Source organism: Komagataella phaffii, chromosome 4 (genome assembly GCF_000027005.1).
Source record: "Komagataella phaffii GS115 chromosome 4, complete sequence".
NCBI classification, from domain to species: Eukaryota; Fungi; Ascomycota; class Pichiomycetes; order Pichiales; family Pichiaceae; genus Komagataella; species Komagataella phaffii.
In genome coordinates this window covers 343,310-362,523 of record NC_012966.1, presented here as the reverse complement: position 1 = coordinate 362,523, position 19,214 = coordinate 343,310, and the positions used below count along the sequence as shown (strand labels likewise).

Genomic DNA, 19,214 nt, shown 5'->3' with positions numbered 1-19,214 from the left:
AGTGTTGTTTTAGAGTGTATTTGATTTCGTCTAAATTAACTAAAATGGAAGATTGAGCATAAAGAAAATCGTAATAACTCGGCTCATCTGGAAAGTTAAAAATAGTGCCCGAGATTTTACGACTCAGCCGTTCAAACTTCCTTCGATGTCAGATGAATCGATGTCTCTCCAATAAGGAAGTTTCATCGGTAATTTGTCTGGATGAAGTTCTGGGTACTCGGTCTCAATGAGATTCAGTAGCTCTCTGAATAGAATTTGGTAAGCCTTTCCAAGGAAATGTAAACCATCTACCAGCAATTGTTCAAAGTTTCCGTGTGTTTCTAATGCGGAAAGCAAATCCAGAACGGGAACATTAAAGTGCTTGCCGACCCTTTTCACGGCTGCAGCGTACATCTTGTTCCTTGTTGTAGTTCGAAAATGACCATCTTTCCATTCAGGATCTCTCTGAGAAAGCACAGAATCGTCCACTACTCCTGGAGTAATAAGAATAACTTTGATTCCACGATCCAACGCCAATTGAGTTAGGAAATTTAAGTTCTGCTCATATCTTTCCAACTCAACCTTTTGTAAACCCTTTTCAACAGCGTCGTTGGAACCAAAGAAGATCCACATCAGTTCAACCTTACTGTTACTTTCATCGTGCTCTATCCTTAAAAGTTCAGGAAGAATATGGCGGGCATGTTCGGTGTTATAGCCTGAAAATCCTCGGTTCAACACTTGAAGCTTCCTATTGTAAATTGATGTTAGTTGGGCACCCAGCGAGTAATCCAATCGGGAGGGGTCCCCGCCTAGAATATACTGGTCAAAGGTTCTCTGGGTGATGGAGTCACCGAAAAGGACAAATTTCTTGTATAGCAAATCTTTTGTTGTCATTACTTAGTCAGAACACATATAAAAGGGATATCGGCTATTATATTAGAGATTGGGCAAAGATCCAGTTCTTCTGTTGGAACCTGGTCATGTGATCAGAAGATAATCCGAACTACTATGCCGTTCAAACCAATGCTGTGATCAGCATAAGATTATCCGAATCATTCGGATTCTCTGAGGCGAAACAAGCCCGTGCTTGCTGACATGCTGTTACCTAGTAATTCTGTCTTGTAGTTTAATTTTAAAAGTAATAAAGAGAGAGTAACTCAAAGTGATCCTGTATCTCATTCCCAATCTGGAAACCTGGGGAAGATTCTGAAATCGTAGCTCACAACAAAGATTGTGTCGCGACCCCATATTAAGCAGGTTTTCGAAGTAAATTGTAAACATCAAAATCATCACATCACAACAGCAAATCTGACCCGTCATTTGCTGTCAAGAATTGCATCATGTCCACATCTCCCCTATTTATATACCTCTCTATGAGGGGAATTCAGGAGTTTGTGTCTGTGCAATCCCACAAAGAACGAGATAAAGAAAAGATCAAATTAGCTTCCACTAGCCATCAGCATCCATCTATACCAGAAATGTTTCGCAAATTGAAACGATACAGCAACAAACCCAGACCCCTAAGCATCGATTTTGGCGCACCATCCCATGATATTTGGATGGGTTTCAAGGATGACACCAACATAATGAAGGGTATTATAGGATCAATAGACGTTGACTTTTGGAATTCAGTGGAGAAGTTCGGTGCGGGAGCTCTACCCGAAGAGGAGCCTAGATGTTGTCTTAATAAAGCTGAGGGTTTTAACAGAGGATCTTCAGAAAGCCCACTGAGAAGATCCGAAAAGTTTCAAGTTAAAAAATCCCCTCAAACTCCTTCTACGGCTTCTTCTGCAAACTCGTCTCCATCAACACCCACTCGAAATCCCACCCAACATAGTAAAGTTGAACCTCCATGTACTCCCCAAAATATAGTCAACAGAAAAGCTTCATTGTTATGGAAAATTAAGGAAGCAGGCAAGTACCTCAACGAGGATGACTCTAACGGTGAACTTATTGTCCCCTACATTGGAGATATTAAGAAGATCCTTAGGCATTCTTTTCAAGAAGAGCCCGAAACACAATGGCCCAACAATATCAACACCAATAGTAAATCTCCATTCATTGAAGACGATTCTATAAAAACTTCAAAACAACTAGCAAGCTTAAAGGAACCAATCTCTGATTTCGAAGCCAAAGAAAGTCTTTTAGATAGTGCTGTTGATCAGTATTACTCAAGTTTGGGTAAACACAAGAATGAGGTAATCACCAAGTTTATGAACAAATTGAATTCATCCCCTATGGGAAAGTTTATCAAGGACAACGAACAGGCTATCTTTGCAGAAATGGGGCCCAACATTACGCTCTGGCAGCTATGGGAGCGAGGAGAATCGAAATGGAGAGAACTTCCACGAAGCACAAAAGACAATTATCTCACAAGTTTACCCGACACTAAGAGAGCTACTTATGAGTACTCTCCAATACTAAGAGAACGGAAACTGACACCAAACACTCAAAGACATTACCTGGGCGAGTACTATGAAGGAAGTTGGATGCAAGAATTGGAAGAAATACCGTTGACCAAATCAGGTATTCCAAAGGGCACAGTTAAAAAACTGGCCAGTTTTTTCACAGAGGAGGCCAACAAGTTAGTGGAAACTCCTGAATCTCCAAAAAAAGAGTTCAAAAGTGCTGAACTTAAGGATGATGAAGCTGGATCCACAGATACTGCTACCAAGCAAGATCCAAAAAGTGACGAAACCAAATCCTCAATTAATTTACCCGATTCTCCACTCCGAACTCCAATACAAACGATGAAAGAGCCATCCTTTAAGGTTTTAAAGGAATCAAACTTTCGGAAGAACTCTCCAAAGTCCAATCAATCAGACAGAATTCTACAGCCAAAACATACCAATACCTCTTCAACATCATCGTCATCTTCAGGGGACCAAATATTGAAACTTTCTAAGACTACAGCATCTTTCTTGAAGGAAAATGATAAACCAGCGTTCAAGATATCAGATAATTTAAGTTCTCCAAAGTGGACTTCAGAGTTGAAACTGAAAAAGACATATCTTTCTCCAGCGGTGGAACTACTGGAAGAATTAGCTCAAGATGCAGATGAGCCTATGCTCCCACAACAATTGTTTAGTCTTTACCGCCAGATCATCCCGGAAATTGATGCTGAGTGGTCTGACATACCTATTTCAGAGCAACAGAAATATTTTCAGGTGACTCAAAAGGTTTTTGGACTATTTCCCAAAAATGTGTGTTTGAGCACAGGATACGACGATTCGGTCGATTCTATGGATGATCACTTTATAGCAGTATGAGTTTAGCTTAATTTTTAGTGACTGGATTACACCATGATTCCTACCCAACAAGAGTCTAAAATTCTATCCGCGTTGACCCAGTGATGGTATTTCTGAAATAGAAGGGTACCGTCTTTTCCGGCACACTTCATTAGAATATCCACACCTCCTGGATGAAAGTCTAAATATGGAGAAATGTTGTACACTTTTCTGTTCAAAGCTACCCAACAGTCATCTCTTGAGTTATGTCGTTTTAATTCCTCTTTGGTAACTCTGAGAGGAAAATGAGAAGGATCGATATTGCCTTTCAATGCGTTTCCTTTATTCTGCTTCAACTGCGCCCAATCCATGGCAGAATGTCCCGGTTTCAGTCCAATCTTTTGTCTTCTTGGTCCAGCGCCTGGCGCTGAAAGAGATGTTTCTAGAAGAGGCTTTCTAGAAGAAGAGTTAGGTGGGCCCCTCATTGGTGGAACTCTTAAACTGTTTCTATCGGTCATATCATTAGGTGGTCGTTAAAGGAATATATGGGAATAAATAATCGAAGGCAAGAATGCATAAGACTTATGCAAAAGGTTTAATGAGATAAATATTACATAAGCAATATAACGGTTCACATTGAAGAACATGGTTTCTCCTCATGATTGTCGAAGGGAAAACTATGAATTGATGATGTCGAACTAGAATTTGTGCTGAGCAGATGGAATCTATTCATGTGATATCGGCTGAAAAGAATGGGAAGTTTGGCAATTCATCCACCTCATGGATTATAACAGTGTTCTTTCAAAACTAACAATTAAACGTTGAGTATCCATAAACCGATTTTGATCTTCCTGGTAGCTTACATCCAGGTTAATTCCTGTTTCTGTAATTACCATAGTGGTTGATGGAGGACTTTTTGAAACTTGGCAGGTGAACGTGGCATGGCTTATCTCAGTTGCCTTCTCCACTGCTAGACACACTTATTTGGTGAAATAATGCTTCCAGAACATATCGGCTAGACTGCGGAGTCAGTGATATTCGTCTGATTTAGCTGCTCTCACGTTTCCAGTCCATTGGCTTATGACAATATAGAGATAAAGCGTCAAACCTTACTCTGTCAGTATACGCAATGCAGTAGAAGTCCCCTCGGGTGTAAACTTGAACTCGGGGAATTCTAGAAATCCACACCCCAGTAAGAATCTTCGACGCCAGTCAGGGCTTCGAGATCTATCGAACTTAACGAATGATCTTGGGGGCTAGTCAGTATGTCGCCAAGAAGAATTTATGCACATTATCTAGCAAATTTCATGTCTTCAGAAAAATATCGAAACCTCCACATATATGGATGACCCCAAGTTTTGGAAGGATGTTACCTTGTAGCAGTGTTATAGCTCACCACTTTGGTCTTAATCATCGTACCCATAAGCATAATCTTTCTACACTCGCAGTTCCGCGAGGTGGGCCGAGTAAATCTGCACTCCAACCCCTCGCTTATCAATACTAATCACACCAAATGGACTTGGAAGAAACGTTATCCAACCATCTAACAAATTTCTTATTCAGATCTTCTCCACAGCATCCCAGTTTAATTATTGCTCAGCCCTCCACGTATACTTTTCAAACATCACCAGTAGTTCAGTGGCTTTCAAAGAGGAAATTTTCATCATTGCTAACGCTAGCACTTTTAAGCCTATCCTATTACATAATTGCTCCATCGATACCTTGCCTGAATAGAGAACCACGCGGAATGTTTAAGAAAAGACCAGATAAAACTACAACTGGACTTATTAATGCCACCGTAGACTGTTTTGCCAACTCCACTGTTCAAGCTTTGGCATCACTCCCTGGGTTGAATGTCTATTTGAATGACTTTTTTTCAACCCAAAGCGCATTAGGTAAATTGTTGGAGGACAGACGCTCAAATGAAGAACCACACAATGACACAAGATCTTCTGATTTGTCAGTACCATCGACACCTCTACATGAAGCCTTGAGCATTCTTTTGAGTCAGCTCCAGGAAACAATCTATGAGCGACGATCCATTTCTGTTTGGTCATTCCTTAATGTTTTGGAGAAAATATTTAACTCAAGAATCTCTAAATCCCAACATGATGCTCATGAACTATTACAATTAATTTTGGAAACCTTAGAAAAGGAATATGTCTCGGTTCAGCTGTTTATCGGCGTCAACGAAGAACTTTTCAATGATTCTCCTGTTTCCATTCCCCAGTTCCCTTTCTCTTCACTTTCGATTAACCAATTGAGATCTGTTGAATGTGGTGGTTCATCATCTTTAGGATTTGATCATATGGCAATTTATTCCTTGCCAACGCCAAGGAAACCTTTTATCTCATTGCCAGATTTGATAAAAGAAAATCAGAGAGAGGTAATTGAGGGTTACAATTGCGTTAAATGTAACGTACTATTCTGCATTGATGTATTATCTAAATCTCCAGATCCGACACCCACTGAGCGGGAGAATCTTAAACAACTAAAGAAACTCAATGTCACTTTAAAGATTAATGACGATCTACCACCATCTTTACAAGCATTTGTTGATCAAACTTGCAAAAGGTACAAATATCAGCTAAAATCCACCCTTATAAGAAACCATGGTTTGGCAAAACCTCCAAAAATTTTGCCTATTCATCTATCAAGATCGATTTTCCTTCAGTCGCAAGCAGTTCGAAATAGTTGCAAAGTCGAATTTGATGAAATTCTGGCTCTAGATATAAATGAATCCATTTTGGAAGAGGCTCAAAAATTCATTGATGAGAAACTCAAAGAAGCAATACAGGACGCTAAGGAGCGTAAACCAATAGATAACAATTCCAGCGAGACTCTTCCCCCGAACTTACTTTTTACAGAAGATGAGAAGCATGTAGGGATAGAAGAACCAATGTTTGTTGAAAATGCAGGTCAAGATTCCGAGGATGAGTCCCTCTCATCGAACGAACACATCGAATCGTCCAACACTGTTACCAACGCTGATAATGAGTCAAAAAATCTAGAGTCTTCTGCAAAAGTGGAATCGGAGACATCAATAAAAAAATGTACTTACAAATTACAGGCCGTCATTTGCCACCAGGGATCTCATAGAATTGGACACTATGAATGTTACAGACGAAAACCTCACTACTACAAAACTTCCACGTCAAATGAATTTTTAAGCGACGTACCTGAATTACTTTTCAAAGCACCAGCCGAAGAAACTGCTGGACCGCCACCTGAAACTCCATTATCGGATCCGTCTCCAGAAGTTGACGAATCTAATCAAGACATACCTTCAGATGCAGTCAAATCTCCAGAAAGCTCTGGGTCTCGATTTAGAAGAAGGATGAGTTCAATTATATCAATGCCAAAACTAAATGATGACAATTCGCCAGCAAACTCAAGTGATCAACAGTCGAAACCTACTCGTAAACTTGTTTCCAGCTCGGTCAAGAATCCATTCTGGAAGATAAGCGATAGTAAAATCACTGAATACAAATTGGAAGATGTTCTTAAGGATTCAGGTGCAGCTTACATGTTGTTCTATGAGTTGCTACCTTAATTAAATACATTTACTATCATATTAGAACATTATATCTTGTATATAGGATCAAACTCGCTGAATATCTCGGCCTCTCACAACCAAGCACCATTAAGCCTTTTCCTTTGAGTCATATTTTATTTTTTCATTCAATAACAACAACCAAATCACCAGCGTCTACCATGTCACCATTGGTGTGAACAATCTTAACAACCTTACCAGCTCTTGGCGAATTGACAACCATCTCAGTTTTCATGGCTTCCACCACTACTAACCCTTGACCTTCCGTAACAACATCTCCAGTTTGAACCAGTGGTTTCCAGAATCTTCCTGAATATTCAGAATAGACCAACTCAGCGTCCTCTGAAAACTCATCGGCTTTGACTTCTTGAACCGATGACGAGTTTTTCAACTCCTCGTTTGCTATTTGAATAAGTCTGTTAAACTCTGCCAATTGCTCTCCGCCTTGCTTGTCATGGAACGCTTGGATAGATTCTTGGTTTGCTTGGATCCATTCCAAGTATTTAGTATGGTCAAAAACACTGTCGACAATATCCACATCAAACTGACCACAGTTGGCTTCCTCAGTAAACTTGTCAACTTCCTCTTCACTAACAGGGTAAAATTCGACTTGGTCGAATGGACTCAGCAACCATGGGTTACCATCGTTAAACTTCTTAGAGTGTTGTCCCAAAACCAATTTGTCCCAGATTGGGATTGTTCTTCCGACTAACTGGTAACCACCTGGAGATTCCATAGTGTATATACACATGTACATTCCTCCGATACCTACTGTTCCGTTAGGAGTAAATGTTCTGGAAGGATTGTATTTGGTTCCTAAGAACCTTTGACGAGGATCCAAAGGTACAGCACATGGAGCACCCAAGAAGACATCACCCAAACCAAGCACCAAGAACCTTGCTGAGTACAACATATCTTTCACTTCAGATCTTTGGATGTTATTGACATTAGCAATGAAATCGACGTTATTAGGTAGCCAAGGAGCTGTGGATCTAATAGTTTCTTGGTATCTAGTAACGGCATCCAAAGTTTTCTTATCTTCAAAAGCCATCGGAAGCTTAATAACTCTGGAAGGTACCTTCCATTTGTTCACAAACCGGATTTCACGCTCATATCTAAGCAAGATCTCTACCAACTCTTTCTGAGAAATTGCAGTTCCGTCATATTCTACCAAAACTGACCTGACACCACGAGACATTTCCACAATACCAACGGTCTTATGCTTTTCAACCATACTAATGAGAGTGTGGACTCTATAGGACATGTTGAGGTCCATGTTGTTGTCACCGTACTCAACAAGAATGTATCTATCACCAGCTTGTCTGTATGTGGCACTTAGTCCAGTTTCTTTATCTGGCTTAATGGTGTAGAGTACTGGGTTAATAGGTCCATCCAACTGCTTCACAGATGAAATCTCAACCAGTTTTCCAGAGAGATCATCGCAAGAAGCGTCTTGAGAGGCTTTGATAGAAACAGCAGTTTCACACGTAATAGGCACAAACTTGATCAAGTCACCAGGTTTGACCTGTCCAATTTTCCACATCTCAGCTTGTGCTACAACAGCCTGACAAACAAATCCTCCTAAGGAAGGACCATCGCAAGTTAAAATGACGGGTTCATCACCAGTAAAGTTGATAGCACCAAGGGAGTACACATAATCGTGAGTGTTACTTGGATGCAAACCGGCGGATCCACCATCTGGTCTAGCCCATTGAGGTTTAGGACCGATCAATCTAACACCGAATCTGTTAGAGTTGTAGTGAACTTTCCACTGTTCTTTGAAAAACTCTTCAACAGTGTCCTGCTGGAAGAAATCTGGTGATCCGTGAGGTCCACATGTAACACCGATAACCCATTCCTTAGCTGGCAATTGAGGAATTAAGGCTTTTGGAACAGCTTGTGGTTCACTTTCTGGGTATGGTAACGAACAAGCAGGTAACTCTGGTTGTCCGAGGAATAAAACGTCACCAAACTTAAGCACTCTTCCATTATATCCACCCAAGTTACCTAAAGCAAATGTAGCTCTGGAACCCAAGTATTCGGTGACATCAATACCACCTCTAATAGCCAAGTAAGCTCTGCAACCGGTTGTCAATTTGCCAATGGCTAACTTGTCACCCTTGCTAAGCTTAACAGGTTCATACATGGAAACAGAAGTTCCATTGACAGTTACATCAACATTACCACCAGTAACACCGATCACAGCATCGTGGTGGAAAAGAATAGTAGGACCGTTCAAAGTGATCTCAATAGCAGGAGCTGCTTTAGCGTTACCAACAATCTTATTTGACAATCTGAAATTGTAGTCATCCATTGGTCCAGAAGGTGGAACACCAATTCTCCAGTATCCAACACGTCCAGGATAGTCCTGAACAGTAGTATAAGCACCAGGAGCTAAAATTTCAAGAGCCTTTGGAACATAGTCGTAGGAATCTAAAACTTTAGTTGCCACTTTGGCAGTTTCAAACATTTGAGAATTGGCAATGGATCTCAAATAGTCGATGTTGGTGATACAACCATGGACGACTGTCTCATTAAGAGCCTGTCTAAGCTTTTTCAAAGCATCTTGACGATCCTTTCCGTGAACAATGATCTTAGCCAAAGTAGGGTCGTACTCAGCAGACACTACAGTTCCCTTTTTAACCCAACCATCAATTCTAGCCCATTTAGGAAACTCGACTTCAGTTAATTGACCAGGTGAAGGCATGAAGTCTTTAATTGGATTCTCAGCGTACAGACGGGCCTCCATAGAAGCTCCAGTGACCTTGATCTCTTGGTCAAAGCTGGGAGGCATATCAGCAGCAATGTACAGCATCCATTCAACCAGGTCAAGACCAGTAACCATTTCAGTAATTGGATGCTCTACTTGCAAACGAGCATTGACCTCTAAGAAATAGAAAGCGTCTCTCTTCTCGTCATAAATGAACTCGACAGTACCTGCACATTTATAGTTCATAGCAGAACCTAACTGTTCAGCAGCCTTTCTCATCTTCAGTCTTGTTGCTTCAGGAAGATTTGGAGCAGGTGTTTCCTCAATGATTTTTTGGTTTCTCCTTTGCAAGGAACAGTCTCTTTCACCTAAGGCAATAGCTTTACCGTAACCATCACCAAACATCTGAATCTCAACGTGTCTAGCATTCTCGACGAATCTCTCCAAAAAGACACCAGAGTCTCCAAAGTAAGATTTACCTTGATGTTGAACAGTTTCAAAAACTCTCTCAATATCAGCCTCAGAGTCTACCTTTTGCAAACCAATTCCACCACCACCGGCAGTAGATTTGACCATGACTGGATACTCTAGCTTGGCTGCAATCTCTTTGGCTTCCTTTGTTGAGGTGACCAATCCAGATCCTGGAACAAGTGGTACGCCGGCTTTCTCTGCGATCTCTCTAGCAGAATGTTTCAGACCAAGTCTTCTGATAGCATCCCCAGAAGGTCCTACAAAGACAATACCTTCTTTGCCTAATCTATCACTGAAATCAGCATTTTCAGAAAGGAAACCATAACCTGGAACAACAGCCTGAGCTCCAGTATCCTTACAGGCTTTGACAATCTTCTCGACATCTAGATAAGTCTCAGCAGCTGAAACACCATTCAATGCCACTGATTCATCAGAAATCAGGACATGCTCGGCATACTTGTCAGGATCTGAGTAAACAGAAACCGATTTGATCTTGAGTTTCTTTAAAGTCTTGATGATTCTAACGGCGATTTCACCTCTGTTGGCTACTAAAACAACATCAAAAGGTTTCTTTTGAGATTCTGCGTGTTTTTTCAGTGAATCTTGGTAGTTTTTCCAGCCACCAAATGAAGTAATGTCCTCCGTTCCTTTAGCCTTATAGCCAATCTCTTCGCAGATGAAAGATTTGACCCATTCACCAGACTCCAACTCCACAGATCCAATACCTAATGGCTCTGGAACCAGCGAAATGAAGGTACCAAAGTGTTCCTTTGGAATGGCATAAACCTCCAGTTGAATTTGTTCACCGATATCAGCATCAACTCTTCTAAGACCTGGTTTGGCAATAGGTCCCCCTTTCAATGGTAGAGCATACAATCTATAAGATTTAGCTGTTTTTGGAGAAGCAAGGTAAGTAGCATTACACTTAATTAGTTGCCAGTGAAGAGGGAATCCTTTCAAGTGAGCACCAACAACAGCCAGCTTAACACAGTCATCCAAGTTTGGTTTAGGCAAAGGTAACAACTCGTCCCCGATACCGTTTTCTGCATTGGTAGCTCCAAGTCTTCTCACACCCTCATGGTAATGGACTTTGAAAAATCTGTTGGCAAGGTCGAGCAAAGCGTAATCATTGAACTTTGCTGAAAGGAAGGTAACACCACAGGGCAATCCATCAGATCTAAAGCCAGCCGGAACGGCCAATGCCGACATGTCAGCTAAATTGACGAAATTGGTCCAAACTCCCTGTCTAGAGTTGACCAGCACTGGTTCCTTTTCCACCTCTTCCAAAGTAGGGTTCAAAGGAGCAGTAGGAACCAAAAGAGCATCAAAATCACTGAATGAAGCCTTAACTTTTTGCAGAATGGCGTTTCTCTTGTACTCAAATCTGAAAGTGGTGGCAGCATCAAACTTTTCACCACCTTTGATAATACTGGTGACAGTAGGATCCAGATCTTTGTTATCGGGGTTAGTGCTGTAAAAATCTTTCATGGACTCCCAACGTTCAGAGACCCAAGGGCCTTCATAGAGACATTTAGCCAAATCAAGTAGCGGAGAAAAATCAAGAGCCACCACTTCGGCGCCAAGTTTGGAGGCAGACTCAACGGCAGCGGTATAGATCTTTTTGTTCTCCGAATCACCAAACCATGGAATGTCCTGAGGGATGGCAATTTTCAAAGCAGATGAGAAATACTTCTTTGGGTTGGAGGGCATTGGTCTGGAATATTCATCTTGGGCAAGATCAGGTTGAGCCATGATGTTGAATGCTAGCTGAGCATCACTCAGTGTCAAACTGAAAATTGAAGGACAATCCAAAGACTTGCAGGCAGGTACAATTCCATGGCAAGAGAAAACACCTTTAGTTGGCTTAAGACCAATCAAATTGTTAATATGAGCAGGAACTCTACCGGATCCAGCCGTATCAGTACCTAACGAGATTGGCACGATACCTTTAGCAACGACCACAGCGGAGCCAGAGGAAGAGCCTCCGGAAACGTGCTTATCACTAAAAGCTGAAGTTGGTTTCCCATATGGAGACCTAGTGCCCACAAGACCAGTAGCAAACTGATCCATATTAGTCTTACCTATAACAATAGCACCCTGGTCTCTCAAGAGACTGACGATGGTGGCATCTGATTGTGGGGAGTATTTGAACGAGGGGCAAGCTCCAGTAGTAGGCAGACCCTTGACGTCGATGTTGTCCTTTACGGCGATTGGGACACCATACAACGGTAATTGGAACTTATCTGATTTAGACTGAAGAATCTTCCATTGGTGCAACAGATCGTCTTCAGATACCAACGAGATCCAGACTGGATCTTCAGGTGCAGTTTTCTGAGAAGAAACTAGTGCACTGAGCAATTGAAAAGATTCTTCCGGGTCATGTTCCGAGTGGTACTTAATCCACTGTGATGTAGTCCAGCCAGTAGTATCTATCACAGCCATTATTACAAGTTAAACGAATAGATAAAAAACTATTATGTGTGAGAGGTATTCAACGGCAATAATGCTTCTGCGTCTAGTTAGATCGGAAATCCGGTCACCCTCCATCTCTTTATACATTAAATTTTTTCTACGAGAGCTTTGACTTCCCCGATAATAGATTACATACGATAGGAAATTTCTTATCAATATCGGCGACGTCAAATCGCGGGCTCGACGCCGTATACCTCGCCGGGTCCTTGATTGGTTGAATTTTCGCTTTGCTCCGCGGCACAACGTTGGCAAGGTTGTGAAATCGAGCTAATCGGTAAGGTCCGACAGTTTCTGATGACAACGAAGGTTAAGCGGAGGACGATAAGGAGTGTGGGGATGTGTTAGGTATTATTTCATGCGAATAGGATTGCGAATATTGGATATCAAGCAAAATGCGGGCAGGGCCCTGGAAGGAAGGAAAAAGAGAAGATCATCTGTCGCACATGAAACAGGCAATCCACCCCGACCATCGTACAGCCCTTTTTGATTAGCATCTATTATACTCTCTATTCATACATCTTTATACAATATTAAACTACAGATGAATCTCCAAGACATCCATCTTGCTGAAAGGCTTATTGCAATTGGGGCATTTTCTCATTCTGGAGTTGATCCTATCGTCAATACATTCCTTACAGAAAGTGTGGCCGCATGTAGTGACTGCAACTTTCTTGAAATTTCGCTCGCAAATGTCACAGTAAACTAGTTTACGGAAACTTTCCAGGCTGGTAGATTGATCATCCAGGTCACCTAACGATTTGGTTTCTCGGTACCTTTGAATTCTATCAGTTAGTTTTTCCTTTTCAAACTTCAATGATTCAATGAGTCTTTTGTTTTCTTTGAGTTCAACATCTTTTTCCAGAACTTCAAGGGACTTATTCTCAACCTCGGCATCTCGTAAAGACAACTGTTGCTTCAAGATTGTATTTGAATTGATCAGTTCATTCAAACTCTTCTGCATGGTAGAAATATCAACGTTGGTCTTCTTATTGAGTTCGGTCAACGTGGTTAAAAGTTCGTTCTGTAAAATATTGACCTTGGACTGATATTCCGCAATTAACTCTTTGTTCTTGTCGATCAGCTCCTTACTTTTGCTTAAACTCGTTTTCAACAACTTGTTTTCCATGGCCAAAGAATCCTTCAATCTCATTGTGGCAAAGTATTTCTGATCAGCCTTGTTTTTTTCGGTGGTCAACTTTGTTATCACTGAACTAGAGTCCACATATTGTTTGAGTTTCTCAGATTCGATTTCTCTAGTCTTCTTGAAAACAGCTTCAATATCTTTCAATTCTGCCAATAGTAACTGGATTTTCTTCAATAATACATCTCTGTCCTCACCTTTATCCTCAAATTCATTCACTTGTTTCTCCGCAGATAACTGATCTATTCTAGCGTTCTGAATATCAATCAACTTTTGTAACTCTTGATACAGCAGATCCTTGTCCTTTTCAGCCTTGAGCATGCTGACCTGAGATAACAGCTCGTCCCTATTACTTCTAATTCTTGCCAGATCTTGTTCGTTTTTGGCAAGTTGTTTCTGTAGCAGGTTCTTTTCCTTTTCGAATTCTTGGACAATCTTCTTCTCAAAATCTAAATTATTGGCCTGTAACTTTGACACAATCTCCACGTTAAGCTTATCGGCATCTTGCAGCTCTTTAAATTTTGCTTCCAAATCGTTATAATTGGAATAAAGAGAACTATATACCACACTATTCTTTAGTAGCATATCCCCAGATAGGTTGTTCAACACAAGATTCAACTCATGGAGCTTCTTCTCATTTATTGATAGTTTTTGCTGTGTTTCTTGCAATTGCTGTAATAGTAGGCTGTTCTCCAGCTTTACCTTTTCCAGATTATTCTGGAGATCCTCATCATGGTCTGTTGTTTCATTATTTACAGGAGTACCATTTGTCTCTGTTTTCGCAGCTGTTGTGGAAATTGTTTCTGAGTCGTTACCATCACTAGGCTCTAGTTTGATGTTATTCTCCGCCGGTTGACCTTCCTCGGTGTTCCCGTTTATTCTACTCAAGGATTTAGATTCCAGTCTATCCTTTACTTTGACAATATCAAGATATTGTTGTTTAATGTCTTTAAGAGTCGAGTTCAGGATTTTATTCTCCTGAATCAACGTACTCCTTTCTCTATGGGCTCTAGCCAGAGAATCTTTCAAAGCTGCAGTGTCTTCAGAAGTATCACCCAGTTTCGAGTTCAACAAGGGAGTAAACAGCTTGATTAGGGTTATTCTCTTCTCTCTGAGCTTCTCCAGTAATTGGCTTACATGTTCGCCTTCCTCTTGGTCCGGGGAACAATCAAAGTCTACGACCAGTTTGTCATTTATCTCATCTGATACTTTGAAGCCTTGCTCCAAGAAAGCGGCAACAAGCTGGTCTATCCACTCATTGACCGTGCTCAAATGAGAAACGCTTTTAGCATATCCAGATTTGTACTTTTCCAACTCTGAACCGATTAGATTCACGTTAGATTTGAAGTGATTCATCTGTCGCCATATCGCTTCCTTCTTGAAAAATACTATGTCATTCTGGGTCAACATCTCACCAGGCTCGCTCAACTGATCCAGTACCTTTGGCAGCTTAGGCTTTTTATGATCCGGCTGAGGTGGATTATCGTCCACAAGACGTTTTCTGTCCTCTACGCTCATTTCGGATTGGATGAAGCAAAGCTAGAGCGTGTGATGTTCAAAGCTTTGAAAACACAGAAAATTTCGGTCGTGTTACAACGAATATTCGCGAACAGAGAAGGCGAGCGAGGAACGTCTACGGGAGCGACGGGCGGGGCTAGCGATCGGATTGTTGACAGCAGGACAATCAATTCCGCGACCAAACTATTTGTATGGAACAACACAAAAAAGAAGGATACCACACTAAAACATGAGAAAGGAATTTTAATTTTTCCTCGGATTATTTGAAAATGTTCTAGAATCTTTGACATTGACACTTAAATTTCAGTAACACATCCCCGGTACATCTACCATCATCTTGGTCAGCCCGAGGATGGCCTTATCCCACCACAGCATCGTCCACTAGTTATCTATCTACCAACCTTTCTTGCCTATGTGGTTTTTTTTTCTCAGTTTCCGTATTAGGTGATCGAACTTTATACCTACCGCAGTATGCATGTCGTACATCACACCACAGATATCAACCAAACGTCTTTAGCACCATCCTTGCAAAACAATCTAAGAAAAGAAAATTCCAAGCCCACACTCCACAAGCCTCAAAGCCCCCGGCAACATTTTCCACACCTTCGAAAAGCTCCAGTTAGCCAAGACACCTTTTCCACAGATAAAAGATACAGATCACGTTAAGCGTCACGTGCACACTGATTCAGCTTGGGATATTTTTGGTATCAGAAATACAATTTAGAAACTGAACAAACCTCCGCCAAGCATAACAACAGCCCGAAGCACACTTTGTACAAGGCTAGATCTCTCTTTTGTCCTTCCTTTACAGTCAGCAACACAGACTCTCATTTTACATCCAGAATCCTTTGCATCTCAATAGTTTGCTGCGTTTTCCCCCTTCATTCCGGTCCTGGCTTTATTTGTGATACTGCACTCATAGTCCACCCGTTAAGTCTTCAACGACACACTGAAACAAAGTAGCATTCATTTTTGCATTTTATAAACAGTTGACGGATATTCGCCCCGAATGGACACAAAATCTCGGAGCAAATCCAACCTGAAGAGGCTTACCGTTTATAAAAACCAGCCAAAGGAAAGAGGAATCCAAGTTACTAAAGAAATAAGTATTGACCAAGAGTTGTCGGCTGCATACAAGTTTCTCTATAAGGGGATTTGTAAGTTTGAAGGATCCAAATCTGGAGTGTCCAAAACGAACTTTCTTAGAATATGGTTGCTCCCTTTTCTACGAAACACGAGCGTGGACTCCAACATACTTATAGGAAAGATTCCTCTCTCAGTGATGGACTATGGCTTTAGAATTCTTCTACAATGGTGGGAGATATTACTGAACATTCTAACTAATTCATCTCAGCCTTCACAGAAACCAGCATCTGCATTAAAGTCGTCTGATATACCGCTTATCCTGGAATGCATATCTCGTATTATTTCAAGACCCGAATGGTTTAATATTACACAACAAGGGAATGAAAACTACACCAAGTACCAGGATTATCTTGCCAAAACTTTGGAATACTGCATATTCAGACTGAATTCAACGACAAAAAAGTGCTCACTACAAGTTAATGGAATGATAGGGAAGGTTTTTGCCTACAGTTTTTTTCATCTAGACAATGTTTCGAACGCTCTCTTATTCATATTCAATATTCGAAATAGCAGATATTTCCGAATGGGCAAATTCCATAACAGGCCAAGTCAAAAGGCCGAAAATGAATGTGCTGCTACGAACCCTTTCCCTCAATTTCTTCCCGCTTCAAAGCTATATGATTTTAAAGGAAGAACAGTCAAAGAAAAGATTAATTCTCAGCAGAATAAACATTTAAACTCAATGGAGCCTCCTGTAGGTAAGGTTCCTGGGATATTGGAACCCAGGGGGGTTTGGGTGACTCGATGGGTCAATGTTGACACGAACATTGATGTTTTTAATTCATTTCTTTTCCATTACCTAAAGATTGTCAACGGATATATTTGTCATTCTGGAATATCTGAATACGACATTCTCAAATTTCCAGGCTTTATCCATATTTTGTGCCATGTTGAAGAGATCATCGACCATGCTTTTGAATGTAGATCGGCATTCAAGAAGCACAGTTCCTCCAATAACAATATTAACTATAGTTCGAACAACATATTATCAATGGTCAATAGCTTCAATTATGAGCTACCAGCTCCAATTATGAAGCTGTTCAAGACTTTTCGATACCTGTCCTATGATAAAGAGAGTTTCGACGTGGCATTAATTGACATATTTCTCTCAAAGATAGATCGAACGTTAGTGAAAATGGCATCCTTTATTTCATGCTATGATTACTATCAGAGTTGTGTGGTATTAGACTTGTTTTATCAATTGGTTCTCCATGTCGACAACTCTGCTACCACATGTATTGATTGGAGTTTTTGGCTGGATGCACTCTTTCGATTGTTAACAGATACGTTGAACATCATTTGTGAATTAAAGGCTTTGTCAATATTGTTCAACATCTGGAGTTTCATTCCCCTTCTTGAAGAACCGATCAAAAGTGAAACCATATGGATAAGGAGCCCTGAGAAGGGATATAGGTGGAACTCAAGTTATTACCTATTAAGCCATTGGGATAAATTTTTCAACCATTGGCAACCTTTATTACGTTGCTATTACCAGCATCTAATTATATGGAAGGTAATTGGCGTTCTCTCCTTTAAGAGCTATAGACATGACGAAATCAAATCCTTAGTGACCAAAAAACTGAAGAGGTCTCATTCAATCGCACTAAGAATGGCAGAACTCGTACCTGAATTGGAAGTGAAACCTTCGACCCCATTATTAAACCATAGATTAACAATCGCTAGTAATAATGGCTGTAAGAAGAACAATGGTGGGTATAACTTTCAATCACTATTATCAAGTGAAGATTTGACGATGGCCACCACTGCTAACGCTTCTCCGAATGTCGACGATGACCTTGCCATAGACAAGAAAACGAACTACCCATTCGAAGTTTTTGACGATAGTGTTTACACTTGGGCTGGAGTCCCCATTGTTGTTCCAAAATCCTCAAACAAGATTTCTAAGCACTCGTCATCTGCAACACTTTCCACCATTCAAGATACAGACGAGGCACCGAAGTCCCCGTCATCAAGTGGGAGTTCTTTTGTGCATTCTTTGGAGTCGGCGTTGAAGTTTTTCAAGAACAAGTCCGACTCCGCTACCAATTCTCCAACAGGCTCTCCCAAAACACAGTCCGTCCCTGGGTCTGAGGCTACTACGCCGAAGGAGTCGCTTGGAACTTGTGTGGCTCGAAAGAAATTCTCATCGTCTTTGTCATTGTCGTCTCTCAAGTCAGCGTTTGATTCGCCCACGTCTTCAGTGGTTAATGTGTCTCTGGATGATGAATCCAGTAACTTCGACATAAAAAGTGTTTCCAGTGACAAATCAGGATTAAGCATGTTTGATGATACATTTGGAGGAGTTTTAGGGTTGACAAGTGATTCGCAGCCAAGAGAATTCAAGATAATGCTGAACATTCCAAAGGTGATTAAGCCTTTATATAAATTTCAGCTCATCCCTGTAGATTCACAAATGAATAAACATTTGAGATTAATGGGGCCCAAATCAAGAATTCTAGAGGAGCGATCAATTATCACAGTACCACGTTTACCACGTTTGAGCAGCTCGATCTACAGAGAAAATAGTGGAATAGGCCTCATATATTCTTCATCGAGTGATTCAGGCGCATCAGTTTCAGATTCAGAATCTCTGTATTTAAGCATGGCCGACGGCAAATACAAAGAAAAGAAGTATTGCACACCTTTAAGTTCACCTTCGCTAGATACAAATGCATCTGAGTCAGGGAAGACAAAAACTGATAAACTATTTCAAAATCAACACCACCATTTGGTCCAAAAATGGGGAACCATAGGTAAGAGCTTGAACGAATGGGATTCTTTTGTGAAAGAGTATGAAACATTTTGCAACGAAAAGCAATTACAATTGGAGCTGGGGGATATGAATGTGGGTATGCTCAATAGTGGGACGACATTTTCACAGACTGGTGTTCGAAGATATGAGCATAATCCAGACAACGTGCATGCTGAGATGGAGCTCTTGATTCCGTATTTACCAGCAGAATCTCCCAATAAAATGAATGCCAATTAATGAATGAA

At 40.9% G+C, this 19,214-nt stretch overlaps 7 protein-coding genes across 7 annotated transcripts; 3 read left to right on the top strand and 4 right to left on the bottom strand.

Moving 5' to 3' along the window:
• Positions 1-123: 123 nt before the first annotated feature.
• On the bottom strand, positions 124-873 carry PAS_chr4_0922 (uncharacterized protein; the record flags this gene model as incomplete). Its single annotated transcript, XM_002493536.1, has 1 exon — positions 124-873. The coding sequence occupies one exon, from the start codon at positions 871-873 to the stop codon at positions 124-126; it is 750 nt and encodes a 249-aa protein (XP_002493581.1).
• A 479-nt stretch (positions 874-1,352) lies between these two features.
• On the top strand, positions 1,353-3,248 carry PAS_chr4_0176 (Hypothetical protein; the record flags this gene model as incomplete). Its single annotated transcript, XM_002493535.1, has 1 exon — positions 1,353-3,248. The coding sequence occupies one exon, from the start codon at positions 1,353-1,355 to the stop codon at positions 3,246-3,248; it is 1,896 nt and encodes a 631-aa protein (XP_002493580.1).
• Positions 3,249-3,274: 26 nt separating this feature from the next.
• PAS_chr4_0175 (uncharacterized protein) lies at positions 3,275-3,724 on the bottom strand (the record flags this gene model as incomplete). Its single annotated transcript, XM_002493534.1, has 1 exon — positions 3,275-3,724. The coding sequence occupies one exon, from the start codon at positions 3,722-3,724 to the stop codon at positions 3,275-3,277; it is 450 nt and encodes a 149-aa protein (XP_002493579.1).
• A 995-nt stretch (positions 3,725-4,719) lies between these two features.
• On the top strand, positions 4,720-6,759 carry PAS_chr4_0174 (Deubiquitinating enzyme anchored to the outer mitochondrial membrane; the record flags this gene model as incomplete). The annotated part of the gene is made up of 1 exon (XM_002493533.1): positions 4,720-6,759. The coding sequence occupies one exon, from the start codon at positions 4,720-4,722 to the stop codon at positions 6,757-6,759; it is 2,040 nt and encodes a 679-aa protein (XP_002493578.1).
• Positions 6,760-6,883: 124 nt separating this feature from the next.
• PAS_chr4_0173 (uncharacterized protein) lies at positions 6,884-12,382 on the bottom strand (the record flags this gene model as incomplete). The annotated part of the gene is made up of 1 exon (XM_002493532.1): positions 6,884-12,382. One exon carries the CDS (start codon positions 12,380-12,382, stop codon positions 6,884-6,886), a length of 5,499 nt encoding a protein of 1,832 aa, XP_002493577.1.
• Positions 12,383-12,947: 565 nt separating this feature from the next.
• Positions 12,948-15,071, bottom strand: PAS_chr4_0172 (E3 ubiquitin ligase for Rad6p; the record flags this gene model as incomplete). Its single annotated transcript, XM_002493531.1, has 1 exon — positions 12,948-15,071. One exon carries the CDS (start codon positions 15,069-15,071, stop codon positions 12,948-12,950), a length of 2,124 nt encoding a protein of 707 aa, XP_002493576.1.
• Positions 15,072-16,080: 1,009 nt separating this feature from the next.
• Positions 16,081-19,206, top strand: PAS_chr4_0171 (Hypothetical protein; the record flags this gene model as incomplete). The annotated part of the gene is made up of 1 exon (XM_002493530.1): positions 16,081-19,206. One exon carries the CDS (start codon positions 16,081-16,083, stop codon positions 19,204-19,206), a length of 3,126 nt encoding a protein of 1,041 aa, XP_002493575.1.
• Positions 19,207-19,214: the final 8 nt, after the last annotated feature.